Below are 20,767 nucleotides of genomic sequence, written 5' to 3'. Positions count from 1 at the left end.
AGGAGGAATAAATCCACACCATGCCCAGACATCTTGAGTTTTCATTGGCTGGTTACTAATGTCATTTGTTTTGATTGGACAGGTTACCAGTCACTCTAAACTAAGTCCCGCCCCTTATTGACTTCATTACCAATCACAGTTGAATGAAGCCTGACGGAAAGAACCGAGCTCTATTTTGTACTTATTAGGCTAAGGACTAATATTTACGAGATTAATGTGAACTTTATCAATAAAGAAGCGACAAAACATTTATAGTATAAATTGGTCTTTTTTTGTATTTTAATTTATTAAGACTATCAAAGTTTCTGAAGTTCCTGCACATACGTAAACAAAAATTTTTTTAAAGATTAAAAAGTATTCAAAAACACAAATTAAGGAGAATTTATTTCTGGAAGCGCCTGAAAGTATATTGTATAAAACATTCATAATTGGCCAACCTTAAAAGAACGATTATTTATTTATTTTTCCCATTTACCCGGAAATATAGGCTACTGCGGTTTCCAGAACAAACTGGAAGGAGCCAGGAGAAACCAGATTTTGTTCTTTTCACTTCTCTTTTTAATCAGAAATCACAACTATTTGAAGAAGCGAATGCATTTCAAAAGAAAAAATTTTATTAAATCACACTTCTAATCTGGAAGTGATCAAGTCAACACAAATCTGACATCAGGATTTATTGACATTAGGAGATTTTAATCCTGCATCTATTCAAATCCAGTCTTTTTATGTTATAACAGCATACTCAACATTTCTAGTTTAAAGTCTTACATATTACATATACATCTTTAAGAAATTATATAAGAATATAAATGTTTGAATAGCAAGACACCATTCATTGTTTTAAATATATATATCAATATAGTTTCTGAACTACAGTTCATTTAAAGTGCTTCTAAATCATAACATGACTACAAACAAGAAGTCATTTGACAGCATTAGCACATGAGGGTATTATATATCTCACAGTGAATTTTTTAACATTCCATTTACAAGCAATACAAGGCAAGAACAGGATGATTACACATTAAATTTGTCTTGCAAAAATATTCAGTTTTCAATATGTTATGTTACAACCACAAACCTAAATGGGATTTTATGTGATAGAGCAACACAAAATATCACATGATTCTAAAGTTTAAGGAAAATGATGCACGGTTTCAGCGTTTCATAAAAAATAAAAAGTGTTGCATGGGTTTCTTTACTCTAGAATGTCTTAATAAAATTCACTGCAACCAGTTCCTTCAGAAGTCATGATTATCTAAACGTCCGACCCATGGCTAACACCATCTCACTGTATATGGTACTCCGATGCTTAGTTTTTTAGAAAACATTAGTTAATAATAAAGATCCTTTTGCAGACAAAGGAACACAGCAGAGAGGATGCTCTATATCCAATCTGATTGAGTTTGAACAGGTTTAAAATTTTGATTTTTAGATCTGCAAAGAAGCCATACCAGCAGCACAAAGCTACTTTAGAACATATTGACCTTAAAAGGACTAAATACAGATGCACACCACAGATATTTATTTGCAAAAGAAACAAAATTTGAAAACCATGTCTAATTTCCGTTCCACATCACAACATGTTCTACTTTGCATTGCTCTTTTATATAATATAATAGCATGATAAAGATACAGAAGTTAGTGGCTGTAACATAAACAATTTTTGGAAAACTTCAAGAAGTATGAACACTTTTGCAAGGCACTGTAGTACAAAAAACATTTTGGCGAAGCGGACGTCTTAGTACTTGCAGGAATCAAGTTCAGGAGCCATGCAGAGACAATGCCACAGCACGTTGTTTAAAAGTGTGCAGATAAAGTTGTAGATGACGTTGAAGACATCAGGTTGACTCACCTTGAAGCTTGTTTTAGTTCTATAAAATCTTTATTAAACATTGTAAAAATAAAAACACTTGATTGTTAGTCTGATGTTCTCATGCGCTAGAAAGTCTTCTAATTCAGGTTCCTTCCTGAGCTTAAGGAGCACGCAGAGGGGAGACTGAAGAAGCTACAAATGGGAAGACAAAAACAACATTATTTATTTTAAATTAGAAAACAACATTCTTTCTCAGTTTTTAGTAACAGATAAAAAACACAGTTCTTTGTTATTATGTTCAGTGAAAACAGGAGTCAGAGAGGGAGCATAAAGTGGCTCTAAATATTTTTTAGAAAAGTGTCAGAAGCAGGAATTAAGTCTTCTTTCAAAGTTCTGCAGGTTTCTCACTGAGAGATTAATAACAGAGCAGGAGGTAAACACACAGTCATAGTAAGGATATAAAAAATATGTTATATGTTATAAAAATCATCCATGCATGTTGTATTAGTAAACATTAGGTAACAGTCAGTTACACTGAGCAACATTTTGATAAACAACAATACTACAGCTTCTAGCTCACATTTTATATTATTATTATTATTATTATTATTATTATTATTATTATTATTATTATTATTATTATTATTATTATTATTATTATTATTATTATTGTTGCAGATAGAAAAAAGTCTGTTTTCCCTACACTGATGGTAGCTGAATTTTGCTTGGATGTTCTCACCTTTATGTCAACTAAAAGGAAAAAAGAACAAAGAGGAAACAATCCCAAAAGAAAAATATTATGTTTAGCACTAATTAAAAATAAAAATCTATAAAAGCATTAATCAAACTGAAGAGCAGCAATGCTTAGGCTTAAACATTTCCAGATTTTCTGCTGAATTATTAATATGCTTACCATATACAATGTTTTCCATAGTCACTCATGTTTCATCTAAAAATATGGGAAAAGCTTTAAAATATCTCAGCTGTCATTACAGACATGTAACATCAAACAGAAGTATTCTGGATTTTCTGTGTGTGTTTTTTTCAGGCTAAGAGTTTGAAGTTTATCACCTTGAAAAATCTTATAGTCATAACACCATCGTTGAGCAATAAGGCATAGTAGTCTTAGAAAACGTAAATGTATTAATTTCAAGAAGGTAATGAATAATTTTCATAAAATATTGACTTATTAATCTGGCTCGTGAAAAATCTGAATCTTGGACATTTTGTTTCCATTTCATTTCCACCCACTGCTTCTGTTTACAAACCTTTTTGATATATTTTGTTGTTGTTGTTGTTGTTTGGCTCATTCCAGTCTCTAGTATCTGCGGTTTGCGCATTGATAATTCACCCTGGCACGTAATGTTTTCACCTGAAAAAATGATGCCAGCTCCATGTAGGATGTCTGGGTATCATCTGTGCTGCACATGGCATGAGCACTGCTGAGACAAGTCAAATGTAAACACAAGTGCCCTTGCCTGAGAGACAGTCTGGCAGGTCGGCCTGCGGAGACAGAAGCATCAGGCTGTGTCATGCAAGCTGTGACCCTTCCTATGGTGTCTGCATACCGTGTCAGTCTAAATATGTCCCTGGATCACTTTATGAGTCAAAATGGCCTCCAGGAGGATAGCATGGTAGCTTTATTCCCCCCCCCCCCCATCCAATTAGGTCAGTGTAGACGAGCCTAGCCAGTATGCAATGTATGTATGCCTTGCAAAAATAGTTATGTGAAATTCAGCAAACAGCTTAAGGAACTGTGTTAACATCACAGTATGATGGCATCAAGTGACACGCTAAAAGTCATAACATACAGCACTGTGCAAAAAATTTTATTTTCTATTGTAACTAGACTGCGACAGACTGGCGACCTGTCCAGGGTGACCCCGCCTCTCGCCCGGAACGTTAGCTGGAGATAGGCCAGCACCTCCCGACCCCTCTCAGGGACAAGGGTGTACAGAAAATGGATTTATGGATGGATGGATTGTAACTAGAACTGAACTAAGCTAAAATATCATCTGTAAAGATCACTCAAAGTATCCGATTCATTGGAAGCAAATCATAAAGATGAGTAATGAATCCGGACTTTTAACAGATATTCCTATTGTAATTTGTACTAAATATAAACAAACTCACTTCTTTTTGTCCTTTTCCTTTTTGAGCGGCTGTTGTGAACATCCCTGCAGCGCTTGTCCCATCAGCGTTTCAGCTGCCACCTTCCTCCTGTTGAAAGCATTCATCTCTTCTTCCAGTTCTCGCCTTTTCTCCTCCAGATTCCTCTTTTCTTCCTGATGCATGCGCTTCAGCACTTCGAATCTCTCGTGAAGCTGAAGAACAGAAAAACAGAAAGCTCAATATGAGACACACCCAGCTCCTTCGTTTATTTGTGACGTGTCTTGTTACATGTTCGTTCCTCACCTCTTTTTCTTTTTCTTTCAGCTCGGCTTCCGTTTCCTTCACTTTGTTAACAAACATCTGTCTCATTGATTCCTCTCTGTGCTGCAGCTCTTTGAAGAACTCCCTTCTTTTGGCCTCATACATCTCCTGCAGGCTGGAGAACACAAACACAGTCTATGAACAAGATGTGACGCTGTGAGGCAGCTGTAGCAGCAGTTTCTGATTTCATACTCAGCTTAGTTAGCTCATTGTAATGAAAGAAGTCATTTACAGTAATGTAAAAAGTAATTTCTTCTGCTTTTGTTGTTTTTATGCCCCACCCTGGCCATTTTCAGGTGATCAAACTAATCTTAGTAGCACACAAATACCTGAGTAAAAACAAAATGCAGTTAGTGACAGTGATTTCATGTACTGCTACTTTTTTTACTGCTACTTATTTTAGTCTGAAATTAACATTTTGCTTTGATGATCTAAATATTTGAATTTCACAAATAAAAAGCAAAAACCAAAGAAATCTGAAGAAAGGCAAATACTTTTTTCACAGAACCCCTTCATGAATTTACTGAGGGTTCAACCAATGCAGCCTGGCGTCGAGTTGTGATTGAAAACAAAGATATGGAGGCACAACGCTTTTTTGTCTAAAATGGCAATAAATCTAAATGACGAACTTTAAAACATGTATGCCTAACATGGCATTAATATTTTGTTTGTGAGATTAATAGTGATAATTCATTGGGATGCGCTCAATAGATTATGCAGCATACGGATGGATTTCCATGATGTGGAATAAATCTGGTGCTGTTTTCGAACACATTCCCCTCAGTAAAATGCTCTGAAGTTCCCTCATTTCACCTGAACGACTGGCTGTCAGGGTCAGTGTCCTTGAAGCCCATCTCTTGTAGCTTGCAGCAGCGATAGAGTTCGTAGTGACGAGAGTGTGTTTGCTCCCGGAGATCATCCATGTTAACGCGCAGAAGCATCTCTCTCAGATGAACAAAGTCACAGTGCTCTTCGTTTTCCACTGCACAAACAAGAAAGAACCGTGCTGGCTGCTCAATTTTTAAAAGCGGCAAACATTCCTCTATCTGGTACACAGATTGTGACAAGATTTTGTTGTATAATAACTGCAGAATCACCCTGTACAGCTCCCCAGGGGTACGACCTTGCTTTCACCATTCTGTTCCCTATTTTAACATCCTCCGTGCTTCCAACGACAGCAAAGGGAAGGCGAGCCTGTAACACAGAGAAAGAAAGAGAAGACTTTTAAAATCTGTAAATATTTATCACAGTAGAGTTGGTGTGATGCTGAAAATACGCTAGGCACAAACAGTCTAATGTAGTTGGCTAAGTGTTAACACAGTTCCACTTGTACGCTACTATTGACTAAGCTGTACATTAAGAAACAAATCTCTGAATTTATGCTACAGACCAGATAAATTGCAGAGATGTTCTTAAGGCAAACACAGTGCATTGTAAAAAGGTATGTCATTCACTGTTGGTCCCACATGAAGACAGTGTTAGGAAAACATGGAATAGTCTGTTTGATGGGCTCCTCAAAATTGTAAAGCTGTTGTTGGTGGTCATAAAAATTTGCTCTGGAGTGGACTACAAAAATATAAAAATAAACAACAAATATTTAAAATCTAAATTCAGAGAATATTTGCAGCAAAATGAGACCTTCAGAGTATACTGAATTAAAGAAAAAAAAAAGCTGAACTTTGTGCAGCTCTTGCAGCGACGACAGGCTTCTTTTTATTTAAGTATAAAAGTTTTTTGTTTCCACTGTTACGTTGTTACGTTTGGGTTAAACTTCAATAAGTTGAGTACTTTTGCAAGGCAACATAAGCTTTGTACTGCTGAGTAAGCTTGTCTTTAGAATTTGTTTTTTAATGTTTGTAATGTTAGTCAAATGCAGCATCGTGACACTTGTGCATTTAATTATTTAGTCTCATTTGTGCCTGTTAAAAGCTTAAAAATGATGTCATCAGAATTGAAGCATGTATGGAAGACAGGCACTTTAATTTATGGACCAAAAGATAGAGGCAACATATTTTAGCCAAATCATATCCAATGTTTAACAAGGCTCTAAACATCACAAAAATCAAGACAAGTCCTAGGAATCATCCTTTTTTCCAGCATCCAAAAATAATAGATTATTAGGTTAACTAAAGCTACTGCATAATCAGTTCTTAGTAAAAATGTGTTCACTCATTTTACTAAATATCCAAAATAAGACTGAAAAGTGAAAAATATTGTTCATTGTGCAAATATTTCCCTAAAATTAAACAAGTCACATGTACTGTACCATGTGAGTCCATGTTTCTAAGACTCACATTTAAGGAAGAGTTTATCTCTCCAACTTCCTCATCCTCGTTCGGAAACTGATATATCTGCACGCCGTAGCTCTGCAGCTCAGTCATGATCTTCTTCTTTAAGTTTCCCAGGTCGGTCTTTGACATGATGTCTGCCTTTGCAATAATGGGAATGATGTTGACCTGATCAGAGAAACCACAAGAAGAGCCTCAAAAAGGAGCTGAGGAAACATTCTGAAATGGGCTTTCGTCGTCTCACCTTGCTGTCCAGATTCTTCATCATAACCAGATCAAGAGATTTAAGGGTATGCCCGGTGGGAGCAATGAAATACAGGCAGATGTGGATTCTGGTGTCATCATAGTTGGAGAGGGAACGTTTTATTTTTAGCTCCTCTTCCAGATATTTCTCAAACTGGGCTTCGATGTAGTCAAGAATGGGTTTGCAGCTGCGAAACCAGATATAAAAACATCAACTAGATATTTTGTAAGTTTTAAGCAGATTTCTTATGTTTTCTTATTGATATATTAGTTTCCAGGGTAAAAACTCTGTTGTCTGCCAAAAATGTCAGGCTTTTCTACTTCCTGCTGTCTGATCTGTCAGACAGGGACCGAATCTGTGCCATATTTTCTCCCCAGCTTACATGCCAACACAATCTCCTTAATCTAAAGATCTACTGGACAGCATGAAGGGGAAGGATTAGTGGCAGACACTGATCTCACCATGAGGCATTTCTAGTAATTTCTTTCACAGAACTTCAACATTATCCAACTATTTTATTGTCATCATTCAATGTACTACTATGCTGTCTGAGAAGCATTAAAAACATGACATATGGGATCAAAAGACATCAGGAAAACCTTTTAAATAAACTTAAATATTTGTAGGAAAACAAATAAATATGTGGTAGTCAGTAATTTAAACAGGATACAATGTACATTAAAAGGTTTCTTAGAGTGACAGCATTTGGATGGAAATTGTTTTTGAATCTCCAAGCATGGGTTTTTAAGGACTTGAGAAAACCGAATAAGTCTTTATTTCTTTTTCTGCAAAAAATTACACCATGCAGTTGTGGGACACTTTAACTCATGGGCCATAAGAAAAATGTGCCGGTGTGTGACAAAGAAGCAAAAATAAGGGAGCTAATAATGGTTTATAATGTTGGTGATAATACTTTCAACAAGGCACATGTAAAATAAAACAAGCATCTACTTTGTTAAGTTCTGTAAGTCATTTTATGATTTAAAGATAAAACAGTTGCTATTGTGTTTCTGTAGCCATGTGAGGTCCTGTGTGATGCATGTTGAAGGAAAACAATCTTTTTACTGAGTTACAACCGATGTGTGGGGCAGTGAGGTATTCTTCTTCTACCGAAGTCAAGATATTCAAATATTTTATCTATTGTGTTATTGTGCATGTCAACAAAATTAATCTGGATAAGAAAAAGCTCCAAATCTGGTGCAAAGTCAGGTGTTTTGTTTGTTTAGTTTGCTATTTTATCACCTAAACAGCAGCTTTGGGAAACAAAAGCCACAGCATGCACTGCCGTTCTTCACCTTTCATCCTTGTTGATCTGGTCTCCAAAGCCTACAGTGTGCACAATAGTCAGCTTCAGTTTGACAGTGTGCTCCTGCAGCTCATACGTCTGCGAACGCAGCTTCACTTCTCGCTCGTAGTGATCAGCTTCCTCGTTTTCAAATGTTGTGTTGAAAAGCGTGTTGATCAGGGTTGATTTGCCTATTCCTGTTTCACCTTAGACACAAAGAGCAAACTATGAAAACTTCATCCAAATAGTCGACGTCATGAACTCATATGAACTCATAGTGAACTCATGCTGTGTTGAGACGTACCTACACAGAGGATGTTGAAGCAAAATCCCTGAGAAACTAACTTCCTGACCACTTGATGAGGAAGGCTGTTGAACCCCACTTGGCCACTGAGCTCCAGGCTTCGCATTTCTTCATTCTTAATAACCATATGCGGAGAAACAAAATAAGTCAGTATAGTACTGTTTGTCCCAAATCTCCTCCCCGAATGCAGATTTACAATTTTAAAAGCTAGACCCACTGAATGGACCAACGCAATTACAAGGTTATATCTGTCAAATTAAAGTTGTCAGCTAAAAACAAGAAGGAGAATAATTTCTAGGTTAGTATCTGATTATATTTCTAGGAATCAACAACTAAAGTCTACTTCATATTTAATAAATTGTTATTTTTCATTAATCAGGCCACTGTCTTACACTTATCTGAGTTTTGGGGGTAACAGAGGTCTACGTGTTCCTCCTGAAAACCTAGACACCCACAAAAGCCATCCTCTCCAGCTTATTGTGGTGAACACCAAGGCTTCTCCAGACCAAGTTCCTACTCCGAGTTCTGGGTTTGTTGTGTGATTGCAACTATTTCCAAAACCCTTTTAAGTAGAATTTTCTGTCAGTAAGAGGAGAATGGAGTGGCTATCTTTCAGCCAGATGACCAGCAACAAGTGGGGGCGGGGAGGTGCACTGTGTTACTCGACAGCCAGAAACAGTCAAGCACTTATCCTGGTATCTCTGTAAAAGGACTTTAAACTGTAAAACGGCGTGAAGAAATACTTTAGAAATTCCTGCTTTTAAAACCTTGATATCTGTTGTTTTACTATGCTCAGAAGTTTCTCCTGCAACACTGGATCCACCAGCAGGGATCTTGGCATCTTGCAAAAGGCTCAACATGAGGAGCAATATGTGTTAAACACAGCGGCCTTCCGTTTCAGCCTCCCTCTCTCATAGAGAGACAAAGAGCTCTTTATCTGGAGGTTGTTCCACAGAGGGCATCCGAGCTGATGGCTACCCTGGCACCCACAACCCCAAGTGACATTAAAACAAAACTACTGCCAATATTCACAACGCAACTTTTTTTGACAGAAAACAAAATTAGAATTGCACGATGTTATGATAACAATATGCATATTATATTCCTAAACATTGCATGCATGTGCTCAAAGTTGGCTGGTAGAATTGTTTTTGCAAAGCAACGCCATAAGTCCCAGTGAGGTAGTTAACATCACTACGCAAAGAGGCTTATGCTTATCTTTATCCTCTTAACTCAGCCTCTTACAGCCCACTGTCCTGTTTCATTCAAACTAACCCTCTGCCCTGGTCATTTAGCACCTGTCAGAAGTATTAGATGCTCATCCTGGGAGCTGCTTTAATGCAAGCAGCACATTTTGGTGCTTAGGTAGGCTTTTTTTTTTTTTCCCCCACCCGAACGACTAGAGAGACTGCTCCAAAAAAAGAAGCATGTCCAGCCGTGTAATGACGTCTTCATCGTGATTCATTAACCACCGAGCTTTCTCAGCATCATGCAGGCAGCAGCATCCCGTCACTGCGTAGCCTTTCAGTATTTCTAATCAGCAGTCACTGCAGACATCGCACTTAAAGAGAGCGGGAAAAAAAACATCTTACCTCATCGGCCGCCATCATCACAAGTGTCTGAGTCCAGGAATAATAATCAGCCTTCATCCAGACCTGCTCCCCTCACGCTCCCCGCTCAGTGCGGCTGATTCAAGGCAACACGCCCTCTGTGCAGGAGGGCGGCATTACAGCACACTGCCCGCCTGCTTCACTTCTCTCAGAGTCCTCCTCACACCATGTGCAATACTTAGATGTGTTTAATCCTTTGTGATAGAATTGGGTCTTTGTTTTATTTTTGGGTTTCTAAAATTATTACGTTGTTATTTGTCTTCGGGGGCGCTTCGCGTTTCGAAAGGGTGACCAGATGGGAGGGACACACACAACACCAAAACCAAAGGCAGAGAGGATTTCGGGAGTTTTGTAAAGCTGTTCTTTAATAAAGATGATGGGAACGAAAATGGGAGCTAAGGACAAAAATGAACATCAACATAAATAAATGAATGATCTATTGTTCACTTGACTAACACTAATTTATCCCCACGAAACGACGTGCCTGCGTGTTGTGTGGGCTTTTGTATGGAGGGCACTAAAATAAACTTAAAAATAAAACACGCACACATCTTGATTTTTTAGCACCCCATCTTTATAGGGGTCCATTACGCTTCAACAGTTTCTTTATTTCAAGTTTATTCAGACCTTATTTTAATTGTGAATCAGCAATGACCTGAAACAAAGTATATTTGACGAATCACTCGTTTTTTATTTTCATTTCAGTTTAAATTTTTTATTTAAATTTTTCATGAATATTCTTTGATTTTTTTAATTTTTTTCCGCTTTTACCGTAAGTTTGTTAGTTTGTTAGTATGTCGAATTGTTTGCTCTGTAATATTTTTGGCATATAACAAAAGCAGTAGGACCAAATAGTTTGTGTTTTTGTTTATTTGTTTTTTCATCTTAACTCTACAGGTCACAGTTAATACTAATAATAATGTTGCTGAAATACGGATATTAGTTCCCTTTCCAACATTAAGACATCGTGGTTTTAATCTAGACTTTTACTGTCAGTTAGCTTTATCAAAAGTCAAAAAGGATGCAAAAGAGTGTTACACTATTTTATTGCTGGTTTATTCAAACTAAGACGGGATCTATTCAAAGTCATTTTCGCATGTTTAAATTGTGTAATGCAAAATGCGAGTCCAATAGAATGTAAAAGTGGGGGGAGGGGGGACAGTGTGTTACTTGTGCATTTTAAAACATAAACAGGTTATATAAAAAGTCAACAAAACAATGTAAATAATTAGAGAAAATGCATGATTACTCTACTAGACAGTTTGAACGCCAATGTAGTTATTATTACTTTTTCTTTAATAGTAACATTGATCCCCTGCAGGAGCCCCTGGACAGCCTTTGGACGGGGAGTGTCTGCATATTAAACGGGCTGGACTGATTTGGCGAGGCGCCGGAAGCAGCAGGTTGTGGTGGAGGACAACAGAGAGGAAGGAGCGGGACACGCAGCGCAGTTATCCTCCTCATCTCTCACCTGTAGCTGTTGTTCGTTTTCACGTAGGAAAAGCAGAGCCATGGCTCTGACCCAGGAAGCCGTGTTGTGTTTTCTGCTGGAGCGCGGAGGCAAAGTGAAAAACTCTGAGCTGGTGAACCATTTCAAGAGCCTCATCAACAGCGGCGATCCCGCGGGAAAGCAGCACAATAGAGAGCTGTTCAAGAAGCTGGTGAACAGCATCGCTGTGGTCAGACAGATCGACGAGGTGAAGTTTGTGGTGGTGAGGAAGAGGTACCAGGACTTTGTGAAAGAGGAGATGGATCAGAGCTTGTTCCGTCAAACCGCGAACAGTAACGCGCGGCGCTCGTCAAGCGTGAGCAATTACTACAGTGATGATAAAAGCTGCGTGGAGGGTTTGCAGGGAAGCGGGCCTGTTGTATCCACGGCGGATTCGGCCACCGTTAAAGTCCTGAATATCGCCGGAGATCAGCCGTGCGGAGCGAGTAAATCTGGGGCTGTGTTCGCTGTCATAGCAGTCAGATCCCCAGAGAGAGACTCCGCAGCGGGAGCAAGAGACGGATTACGCTCCCAGGTGCATCAGCAGCATGGAAACCCTGACAAAGCAGTCATCAGAGTTCCATCACTCCCAGCTCTAACTTCCAACTCCCCGTCTCATCAGAGGGAGTTAATAAAAGAGCCTCAGTGTTGGAAATCCAAGCAGACAGAAGCCAAGCAGGCCCCAGGTTCTCCCCTGGTGAGGCCCCAAAACAAGGCCCTCAGACAGGCTGATGATGAGTCTGTGCCTTTGGACCCAATAGCCCATGAGTGGCTTGTTAAGTGTGCTGCTGGGCTGTGGGGACAAATATATGCTTTACTGCTGCAGGACACACGCTTGGCACAGAGGAAGGATTTCATGTCAGGTTTCACAGCCTTGCACTGGGCTGCCAAGGACGGCAGCTGTGACATCATACACAAACTCATTGATGTTTCCAGCCAAAGAGGCACCTACGTGAATGTCAACAGCAAAGCACACGGAGGATACACGCCTTTGCACATCGCAGCCATGCATGGTCACTCTGAGGTCATGGTTGCTCTCGTGCAGCTCTACGGAGCCAGTGTGAACGAAAGAGACCATGACGGCAAGAAGGCGCTTCACTACCTGGGGAAAGGTGCATCGGCTGAGGTCAGGGCCCTGCTGGGAGGACAGCAGCAGAGTAAAGAGAAGATGGAGGGCGAGGAATACAAGGAGCACACGAGAGGCTTCAACACTATCAGCAAACTGTTCCACCCTCACTTAGGGAAGAAACATAAGACTTGCAGGTTTGCTCATGAGTGGTAAGAGAGGCCACAAGTGAATCTAGGGATGTCAGATATGGACAGCTAGTAAAACAAAAACACGATTCGATTTTATTTTAACCAAAAACCAACAATTCATTCTGCTGATGGAAAACTAATATATGGATTATAAATGTTCTAATCAACATGCTACATTATAAATGTACCTGTACCAGAATTATCATTATTTTGATTTAGATTTCAGCAAAAATGTCAAATAGTCTCCTTCTTCATTTAGTTGTGGTTTTGAAGTTAACATTCTTTCAAGCTAAGTTATTTATTCTTATGTCCTATATAGATTAACTCAAACTAATTTGTCTGGCTGTCTACTTCTGTAGCTGGTCTCCAGTGAGCTGGACAGACATGGCACAAGCAGCTTTCATGTTGTTGGAAAAAGTGCAGGGGCAAAGGGCTGGATTTGATTTATACTGCAAAACTGTGTTTACTTCAGATATATGTCTGGTATATCGTTTACATGACTTTAAATCCTTTTAGATTTCAGCAATCTAAAAGAATTTGGTGGATTTCAAACCTTTGTGTACCTTGATACAGCCAACTCACAGCTAGTGTTCATATTTATGCCTGGACTACAACTGCGTACTGTCTTGTACAGCTTTGTACAGTGTATCACTGGTTTGATAAGCATGCTATTTATGCATAGTATATAATTTTGGTTTATTAGTATTAATGACTAATTTTCAACAAATTACATTACGTTTTTTAACCTAATGTGTAAAATATTTGTAGATGTGATTCTTGATTTTGTAGCAATTTTTGTTGTTGTTGTATTTATTGACTAACGAACACTGACCATAAAAACACAGCAGGCTAATGAAACACGGACTTCCAAAATACAACATTTTTAGAAAGCACACTGCATTAAAAACCTGCTGATTCTTCTCTGTTTTATCTTCTGAAGCATCTGAGATGACGAGGGGTTCAACCTCACATGTTTGAGTTTGACTCAGCAACTTCTCTCTTTCTCACACAGGAGAGATAATATTTTTCTAACTTCTTCCCTGGCGCGTTGACTTTAGTAACGCAGTAATGGATTGTACTGCAGGTGTAGGCCAGGAGGCGGTAACAGGGCTGAGCTCTATATAAGTAAGTCAACTGGCTCAAGTTGACGGTGATTCAGCTTTTCTGCAGAAATCATCACTTGGACTTGGAAACCATTCTAATGCAAAGCAGCGACCAGACTATGTGATGTTATGGAGAGATTTTACCTAAGCCTTTAATTCCTAAGCTTATGCCTTATGTGATGTCATCAGAGGCATGTGTGATCAAGCTTGCTTTTGGGAGCATGCAATCGTCAATATTAAATAACAATTTACATAAAACAGCAAAACTATTAGAAACTGACTTATGTATCCGTGGCAAAGAATATCTAAAATAATACGGGTTGATTTTACAGAAATGTCTAGCAAGTAGCTTTAAATTCTATACTAATATAATAATATAGGTAATATTATTAGTCTACATGACAGAGTAACCAATTTTAATTGTGAAATAGAAATTCACATCTATTTCTTAACAAACTAAAAATATGTATAGACACATTCTGTATGTATTTTATAACAGTTATGTTTTTTAGTTTAGTGTGATACACTTTAAAAAGTGCTTCTTCTTATTTTCTAGTTAAGAATTTGTCTAAAGTGTAACATTCTTAGGTTTTTACACTTTATTTGAATAAATACAATTGGTCCTCTTCTAATGACCGAGCCTTCCTTTACTGTCAGACCAAACATCCACTACAGCAGGGATTTTCTGCTTCTTGTTTATGCGAGTATGTGTTATGTTTTGTGCACTGAAAAAGTCAAATGTTTCTCTTTTGCTGACCCAGAAAACAAGTCTCAGAAGACATAAAAAGAGACACGGATGATGTCGTCACAATCAAAACAGAAGCAGAACAATGTCCTCTTTGTAGTTAGTAAGAAACAAAGCCTTTTCTGCGTGGACAAAAGATGTTTGCACTCATATAAATTGTTCACCATATTATATGAACTAAGTGATTAGTTTTAACAAAGTTTTCTTTGACTTTGTCAAAGGACTAAATGATTAGAAAAGATGGTCATCCAGTCGTAGATCAAAGCTCTAAAGCAAGGCAAAACTCAATGCTCTTTTGACGGATTTGTAAAACAGGGTTAATACTCTCTGCAGGTTGTAACATCTATGACGGATTAGATAATAAAAACTTGTCCAAAGCCAACTGGTCAATTATTTAACAAAACTAAACGATAAAACTAACTGACAAAAAAAGACTACGTTTAGAAGTACCTTTTCATGAGATGTACTATTTACAAATGTGTTACAAGATTCTGTGACTAAGGTAAAACTTTAAAACTGTAGTGTTTCTTAATATGTCACGGCCTTGATGACGAACCAAATATTTTCTTATCTGGTGTAATGCTAATCAGTGGAGACAACACAGCTGCAGATTCTTCATATTTCCCGACGTAAGGAATGCTTTAGCATACATCAGGAGAAAAGCTCCAGCTGTCTAAACAGAATAGCTGACCACGAAGTCTCTATCAGGAGATCCTCTCAGTTCAGAAACAACAGCAAATAAATCACAGTTTATCTTGACTGACTATATAATGGAGGACAGTGGCACAACCTTTGGTCTCAGCAACAGATTACACGTTTTAGGCAACCAAAGTTTAGGAAATTTTAAGGTTCTTAAATTATTTATTTATTCTTAATGTACTTGTGACAAAAATTGGTTCAATTTTGACTTGCTTTCCCTGCTACAAAAGGAAAGTGCAGCAAATCAGAAAAGGTATTCATACCCTTTAAACTTTTCCATATTTTATTACAGTGATAAACTTTCTGTTTGGGTTTAATGTGATACATTAAAACAGTGTATATTTGTGATTATGGCTCTAAACTTATTTTACAGATAAAAATGCTGAAACTGTGCTGAAGCCCTTCTGATTACAGGAAAATATGAAAATTAACCTAAAAGCTGATTCTATTTATTCATTATTTTCCCCCTTCAAAATAAAATGTACAATCCAAACTGTATCAAAAAAGGCACTTCAATGAACTTTGATGTAACACTCAATGCACTGCCACCTGCTGGGAAGCGTGTGTAACTGCACCACAAAAAGAATTCAGCCCTATTGGCCAGGTTAAAATAAAATCAACAAAAGCGGTGATGTATTAATTTTATGTAATTGCGATTATTCATCAGTTCATTAAAGTGGACGTAAAGCTTTACTGAAAATATGTTTTCAGTGTTGCTGGAAAGGAATATCCAGCATTGCTGGAAATAATGCCCATAATTTCCCTTTTTCTAGTGCCATAAAGAAAATTCCTGTCATTTCTGTAATAATAATTCGTGTTAGAATAAACAGATCAACATCACGCGGTGGAAGGAGGGGTTTAATATTCAAGAGAAAGAGCAGCATGACAAAACAGTAGCATATTCATCGAACAGTATTAGGAAATAAAATATCCACTCAACTATTGTCTTTTTTATGCCTACCTATTACAGTTATTATTAATTTGTTTGTACATGCATATTTGAAATTTCCCGCGGGCTCTCTTCTTTTTCTTGAAAAAGGAAACGCTTCTGATTGACGCAGGTAATTGGCAACACCTGAGCGCGCTGATCTGCGGCGACACTTGCTCCGCTTTCCTCGAGCTCTCTCCCCGCAGAGAGTCTCTCTTGCTTTCGTCAGACCGGTTTTCTGTTTTTATGATGGAAAAACAAATGCTGTTGTCAGCGGCTGTTGGTTGTTTCCGTGCTCTGTTGCTCCTGTTTCTGGTGTGCTGCAGCCCCCCGCTGGTTAGCCCCTCCGATGCGCTGCACAACCTGAGCGCCCTGACCTACCCGTACAGCAGCATCCTCTCCCCGCTGCTCAAAGCCCTTTCAGAGCACGGAGGGAGCAGGTGGAGCTTGGACGTGAGGAAAAAGATGAAACCCGAGCACAGATACGTGAAATATCTGACGGAAGTTTACAAGAAGTCCACCAGGATGCAGAGGAGCGTTGATGGAGGTGAGGTTTACAACACCATCAGGCTGATCAAGCCCCAAGATGAATGTCCTGCACAAAGCAATAAAGGTGAGCAGCGAAGTGTTGATTGTAGGTTTCAGTTTAGGGCATAAGATTTTTATGGTTTGGGCCTGGAGACCTAAAGTGAAAACTCATTAAGATAATTGCTTAAAGAAAAATGGTCTGAAATATTTGAGAACCCCTGATCTTTTGCTATAGATCAGAGGTTCTCTAACATTTTTATAATTAATACTATAGTACTGTTTAAACTGTTAAAGTATAGCATACAAAGTTTTTCGCCTACCTCCATTTCTTTGTTCTTGCTTCCTTTCTCATTTTCATATTTTGTCTTCCTCCCCATACTTTTTCTCTTGTCCTTCTTTCCCTCCTTGTGTTCTTACTGCTTTCTTTCATTGTCCTTCATTGTTTGGTCCTTCATGTTCATTTCTTGTGTCTTTCCTTCCTTCCCTCCCAAAACTGTATGTGACTGACTGAAAACTATGGGAAATTAAGCCTAAAATGTATGAAATGATCAGATGAAAGCAATCTGGAGGGACCATGTCAGTATCTGCTGAGGCCTGGTAATAATTTAGTCAAGTTTCTTGAACTGGGAAAGCATCTAAAATGTCAGATACTGGTCCCAAATGGATGTTTTTAGACTTATCATTGCAGGGGCTCCATGCAAATACCAATTCCACTTTGAAATGTACAGCTCTGGAAAAATTAAGAGACAATTTGAAATTGTCTGATTTTACTTTTTATAGGTAAATGTTTGAGTAAAATGAACATTGTTCTATTATTCTATGAACTACTGACAACATGTCTCTGAAATTCCAAACATAAATTTAGTATTTGTTTGCAGAAAATGAGAAATGGTCAAAATGGCAACAAAAAAAGATGCACTGCTTTCAGACACTTCTATTTCGATTAAATAAATAGTTTCTGTCTGTAATGTGATGAATACTTTTTCAGTGTGTAAATAAGTTGGTGAATCTAGTCTTGTGCAGTACCTGGATCTTGTCTTCTCTTTCAGAAAGTTTTACACAGGATTTGTCCTACAGCCTTGAACAAGTAAGAAGAAAAGAGCAGCTCCTGAAGTCATCCCTGCTGTACAGTTTCAACCTCAACAACCCGGCAGCTGTCAGCTCTGTGTGTTACCTGAGCATAAAGGAGCATGAGCAGGCCAACCAGTGCCAGCTGTGTGCTGGGATTTCTCATACCCTGAACCTCACAGACGGCACGCAGAAGAGGCGGCGCAGAAACTGGGTGGAAGTGGATGTTACCTTGTTTCTTCAACCTGTACAAAAGAGTGTAAACCTTCTTGTTAACATCTCCTGTCCCGAGGAGCAAAGAGCTGGGAGCAATGGTTTCAGATCTCCTTTTGGGTTCACCCTGAGGTCTCCTTCTCTGATTCTATATCTCAATGACACAAGCAAAGTCGTCCACCAGAGGTCCCTGGTGAGTTCCAGTGCAGATCTAAGGTCACCCACTGCGTTAGACACGTTTCAGAAGCAAGTTTTCAAATCGGCACAAAGGCATGGACAGAAGAGGAGGTGGAGGAGGGCGTCTCCGAAGAGCAAGCGTGGAGATAAAAGCTTAGACATGCAGCTGCCTGAGCTTAAATCCAGCTCTGAATTCCCGACCACAGACTGTGCCTTGTATGACTTCAGGGTGCGATTCAGTCAGCTCAAACTGGATCACTGGATTGTTTTCCCACCAAAGTACAACCCTAGGTACTGCAGAGGCATCTGCCCAAGAACCATGGGCTTCATCTACGGTTCCCCCGTCCACACCATGGTGCAAAACATCATCTACGAGAAGCTGGACTCCTCTGTTCCCAGACCGTCGTGCGTTCCGTCCCACTACAGCCCCCTCAGCGTCATGATTTTTGAAGAAGATGGCTCCTACGCCTACAAGGAGTTTAAGGACATGGTTGCTACCAGGTGTACGTGTCGCTGAACCATCATGACTGCTCCAATGCTAGTTCTTCTGGACCATCTCCATTTATCTGCAACTGACCACTGTACATCAAAACTAAATGAATTCATAAAGCTGTTAAAAAAAAAAGTAACATTTAAAAAAATTTTCAGGGGTGTAAAAGTATTTTATTATCTGAAAGGGGACTGTGGTGTTTTGTTTTCCTTTTTGTTAAAATGTGGTGCAAATGCATCCTGTTCAACATGCGGTTAATATAGTTGAGTTGATCACTTGCAAAAAAAGTGTCCTTTTTTATTTTTCTCTTTTGCTAATTTTGTGTGAGTTGTCTGTCTTTATTTAATTTAATACAGTAATTTTCTTTTAAGTAGTCCTCTTCTGGAAAAAAAGAAAAAAATCACACCACCAGTAACTCTTATCAAACCTTTTTACATATACTTTTATTCCTGTGATTACTACAAGTCACTGTCTTCATAATTTGCAGAGTGAAAGTTGTCAGGGTTTCAGTGTATATTTATTGTCAAAAAGTGTCTGTGCGAACTGATTTATACTGGTTAAATGTGACTAATATATCATGACTATTTATGCAATCTGGATGAATTGACTGTCTGTGCTCGGTTTATGGATGTCCAAAAGGAGTGAAATGAGTTGATATACTCTGAAAAGTGGAAAATAAAAAAATATGTATAGACCTCTCTGTACGAGTCCATTAATCAAATGTTTTTAAATCTGCTTGATTCTTGCTGGTACCAGAGAACTGGAAAATGCATGCATCTAGTCTGGCTAATGATGATGAAAGAATGCATGGAATTTCTTATGGAAACATTAGAAAAAGTGATATGAGTCGCATTTTAAGCCTGAATGATGCCGTGTTTTGTGTAAATGTAGATCTGTCTGCTCCCAATGCTGGACATTGCACTCCTACCACCAAGTCCAGGGGTTCTGCAAGTGGCTCTTTGGACCCTGCATTATGGTTATTACCTTTGGCTCAGAAATTATAAAGAACAAACTGTCTTGCTTTTTGACACTTTCCATAAATACGTTTATTTTTCTAAAAGTTAATGTAATACCTGTGGCTCTAAAGTTTTATTTAGCTGGGATGAGTGCAAAAATGACTCTTTGGATTGGAAAAGTTTGTAGATCCCTAAGCTAGGGATCTAGGTTACATCCCCCATGAAACTGTCAAATTCACTTGAACAGCTTTGTGTTTTTCATGACCTTTAGTTACCGTTTTTGACTGGCTGATGCTCTGATAACTGTATGATAATCTATTTTTCTATTTGTGATGGCATCACGTATTCCTCTGGGTGCCAATCCTAGATTTTCAAGCTTTCTGAAAGCCTTTAAATGCTAGTTTATAGAATGCATGTCTATTAAATTGCATGCCTCTACCTGGTTGAGCATCCCCTTGGGTGCCTAATAGTTTTTCATTTTTGTCAGTTTTTGCTGTATATTCTGCTACTCATCCATTGTCCTTGGCCAGTCTGAGATTCAGTTGTGGGCTCAGAGATCCAAGGGCTAAACTCTTGACATTCATCTAACCCAACCAAGGCCACCATCTCATCCCGGTAAGGATTCAAAGACATTTGAAGCGTCAAGAGGTATGTGATCCATCTGCCTTGTATTGAGTGTGAACCATGGGTCTGTCCATATTGGTAGGATTCACAAGTATCCATCTAAAATAATTTAATTATGAAATGTTTATTTTTTGGCCAATACCGAAAACTGATTCAATGACTGTGGTGTTGCTATATTTGATTGGCCTGCAAACTGGCCTGAACTGCACCAAATAGAGAATCTACAGAGTACAAAAGGACGATGAGACGCCAGAGCCAATAATGCAGATGACCTGAAGGTCATTAAAAAAAGCAATCTTGGCTTACTTTCCACCTCAGCAGAGCCACTGTCCAAATCATCAAAATTACAAGAAACGAAAGCTTGAAATTTTGTTTCACTTTCTGAAAATGTAACAAATATTTAACTTTTCTCTACATTCTTTTTTTTTTTTTTTTTTTTTTTGCAGATGTACATATGTTTGTATCTTCTTATGCTCTATCAAAACTATTGCAACTCAAAGGTAAGGATTT

At 38.4% G+C, this 20,767-nt stretch overlaps 3 protein-coding genes across 6 annotated transcripts; 2 read left to right on the top strand and 1 right to left on the bottom strand.

Moving 5' to 3' along the window:
* Window positions 1–592: 592 nt before the first annotated feature.
* On the bottom strand, window positions 593–10,204 carry LOC102222833 (septin-8-A). Of its 4 annotated transcripts, XM_023328148.1 has the most exons (12): window positions 9,963–10,204; window positions 8,371–8,485; window positions 8,077–8,272; window positions 6,782–6,968; window positions 6,544–6,705; window positions 5,347–5,443; window positions 5,063–5,231; window positions 4,232–4,364; window positions 3,950–4,140; window positions 2,730–3,319; window positions 2,556–2,566; window positions 593–2,008 (listed from the first exon to the last, which is right to left on the bottom strand). In XM_023328148.1, exons 1-10 carry the CDS (start codon window positions 10,017–10,019, stop codon window positions 3,229–3,231), a joined length of 1,398 nt encoding a protein of 465 aa, XP_023183916.1. In that variant the 5' UTR covers window positions 10,020–10,204; the 3' UTR covers window positions 593–2,008; window positions 2,556–2,566; window positions 2,730–3,228. The 4 variants fall into 4 exon arrangements, with proteins under 4 accessions (XP_023183916.1, XP_023183918.1, XP_023183917.1 ...); XM_023328150.1 differs by lacking the exon at window positions 2,730–3,319 and having other exon boundaries at window positions 2,520–2,566; window positions 9,963–10,198; XM_023328149.1 differs by lacking the exon at window positions 2,730–3,319 and having other exon boundaries at window positions 9,963–10,198.
* Window positions 10,205–11,491: 1,287 nt separating this feature from the next.
* On the top strand, window positions 11,492–12,751 carry LOC102217397 (ankyrin repeat domain-containing protein SOWAHA). The gene has a single exon (XM_005795493.1). The coding sequence runs from the start codon at window positions 11,492–11,494 to the stop codon at window positions 12,749–12,751; it is 1,260 nt and encodes a 419-aa protein (XP_005795550.1).
* Window positions 12,752–16,353: 3,602 nt separating this feature from the next.
* Window positions 16,354–19,365, top strand: gdf9 (growth differentiation factor 9). The gene is made up of 2 exons (XM_005795341.3): window positions 16,354–16,814; window positions 17,779–19,365. Exons 1-2 carry the CDS (start codon window positions 16,448–16,450, stop codon window positions 18,702–18,704), a joined length of 1,293 nt encoding a protein of 430 aa, XP_005795398.2. The 5' UTR covers window positions 16,354–16,447; the 3' UTR covers window positions 18,705–19,365.
* Window positions 19,366–20,767: the final 1,402 nt, after the last annotated feature.

The sequence above is a fragment of the Xiphophorus maculatus genome, chromosome 23 (genome assembly GCF_002775205.1).
Source record: "Xiphophorus maculatus strain JP 163 A chromosome 23, X_maculatus-5.0-male, whole genome shotgun sequence".
Classification (NCBI taxonomy): Eukaryota; Metazoa; Chordata; class Actinopteri; order Cyprinodontiformes; family Poeciliidae; genus Xiphophorus; species Xiphophorus maculatus.
This window is presented reverse-complemented; position numbering and strand designations above follow the sequence as displayed.

Bases quoted from the DNA above. Each gene is read 5' to 3' on its own strand.
- gdf9 (XM_005795341.3), top strand. From the start codon at position 16,448: ATGATGGAAAAACAAATGCTGTTGTCAGCGGCTGTTGGTTGTTTCCGT. The intron at 16,815-17,778 runs GTGAGCAGCGAA...CTTCTCTTTCAG, and splicing joins TCCTGCACAAAGCAATAAAG to AAAGTTTTACACAGGATTTG.
- LOC102217397 (XM_005795493.1), top strand. From the start codon at position 11,492: ATGGCTCTGACCCAGGAAGCCGTGTTGTGTTTTCTGCTGGAGCGCGGA.
- LOC102222833 (XM_023328148.1), bottom strand. From the start codon at position 10,019: ATGAAGGCTGATTATTATTCCTGGACTCAGACACTTGTGATGATGGCG. The intron at 6,969-8,076 runs GTGAAGAACGGC...CTGGTTTCGCAG, and splicing joins CAGATCAACAAGGATGAAAG to CTGCAAACCCATTCTTGACT. The intron at 4,365-5,062 runs GTGAAATGAGGG...TGTGTTCTCCAG, and splicing joins CCTGACAGCCAGTCGTTCAG to CCTGCAGGAGATGTATGAGG.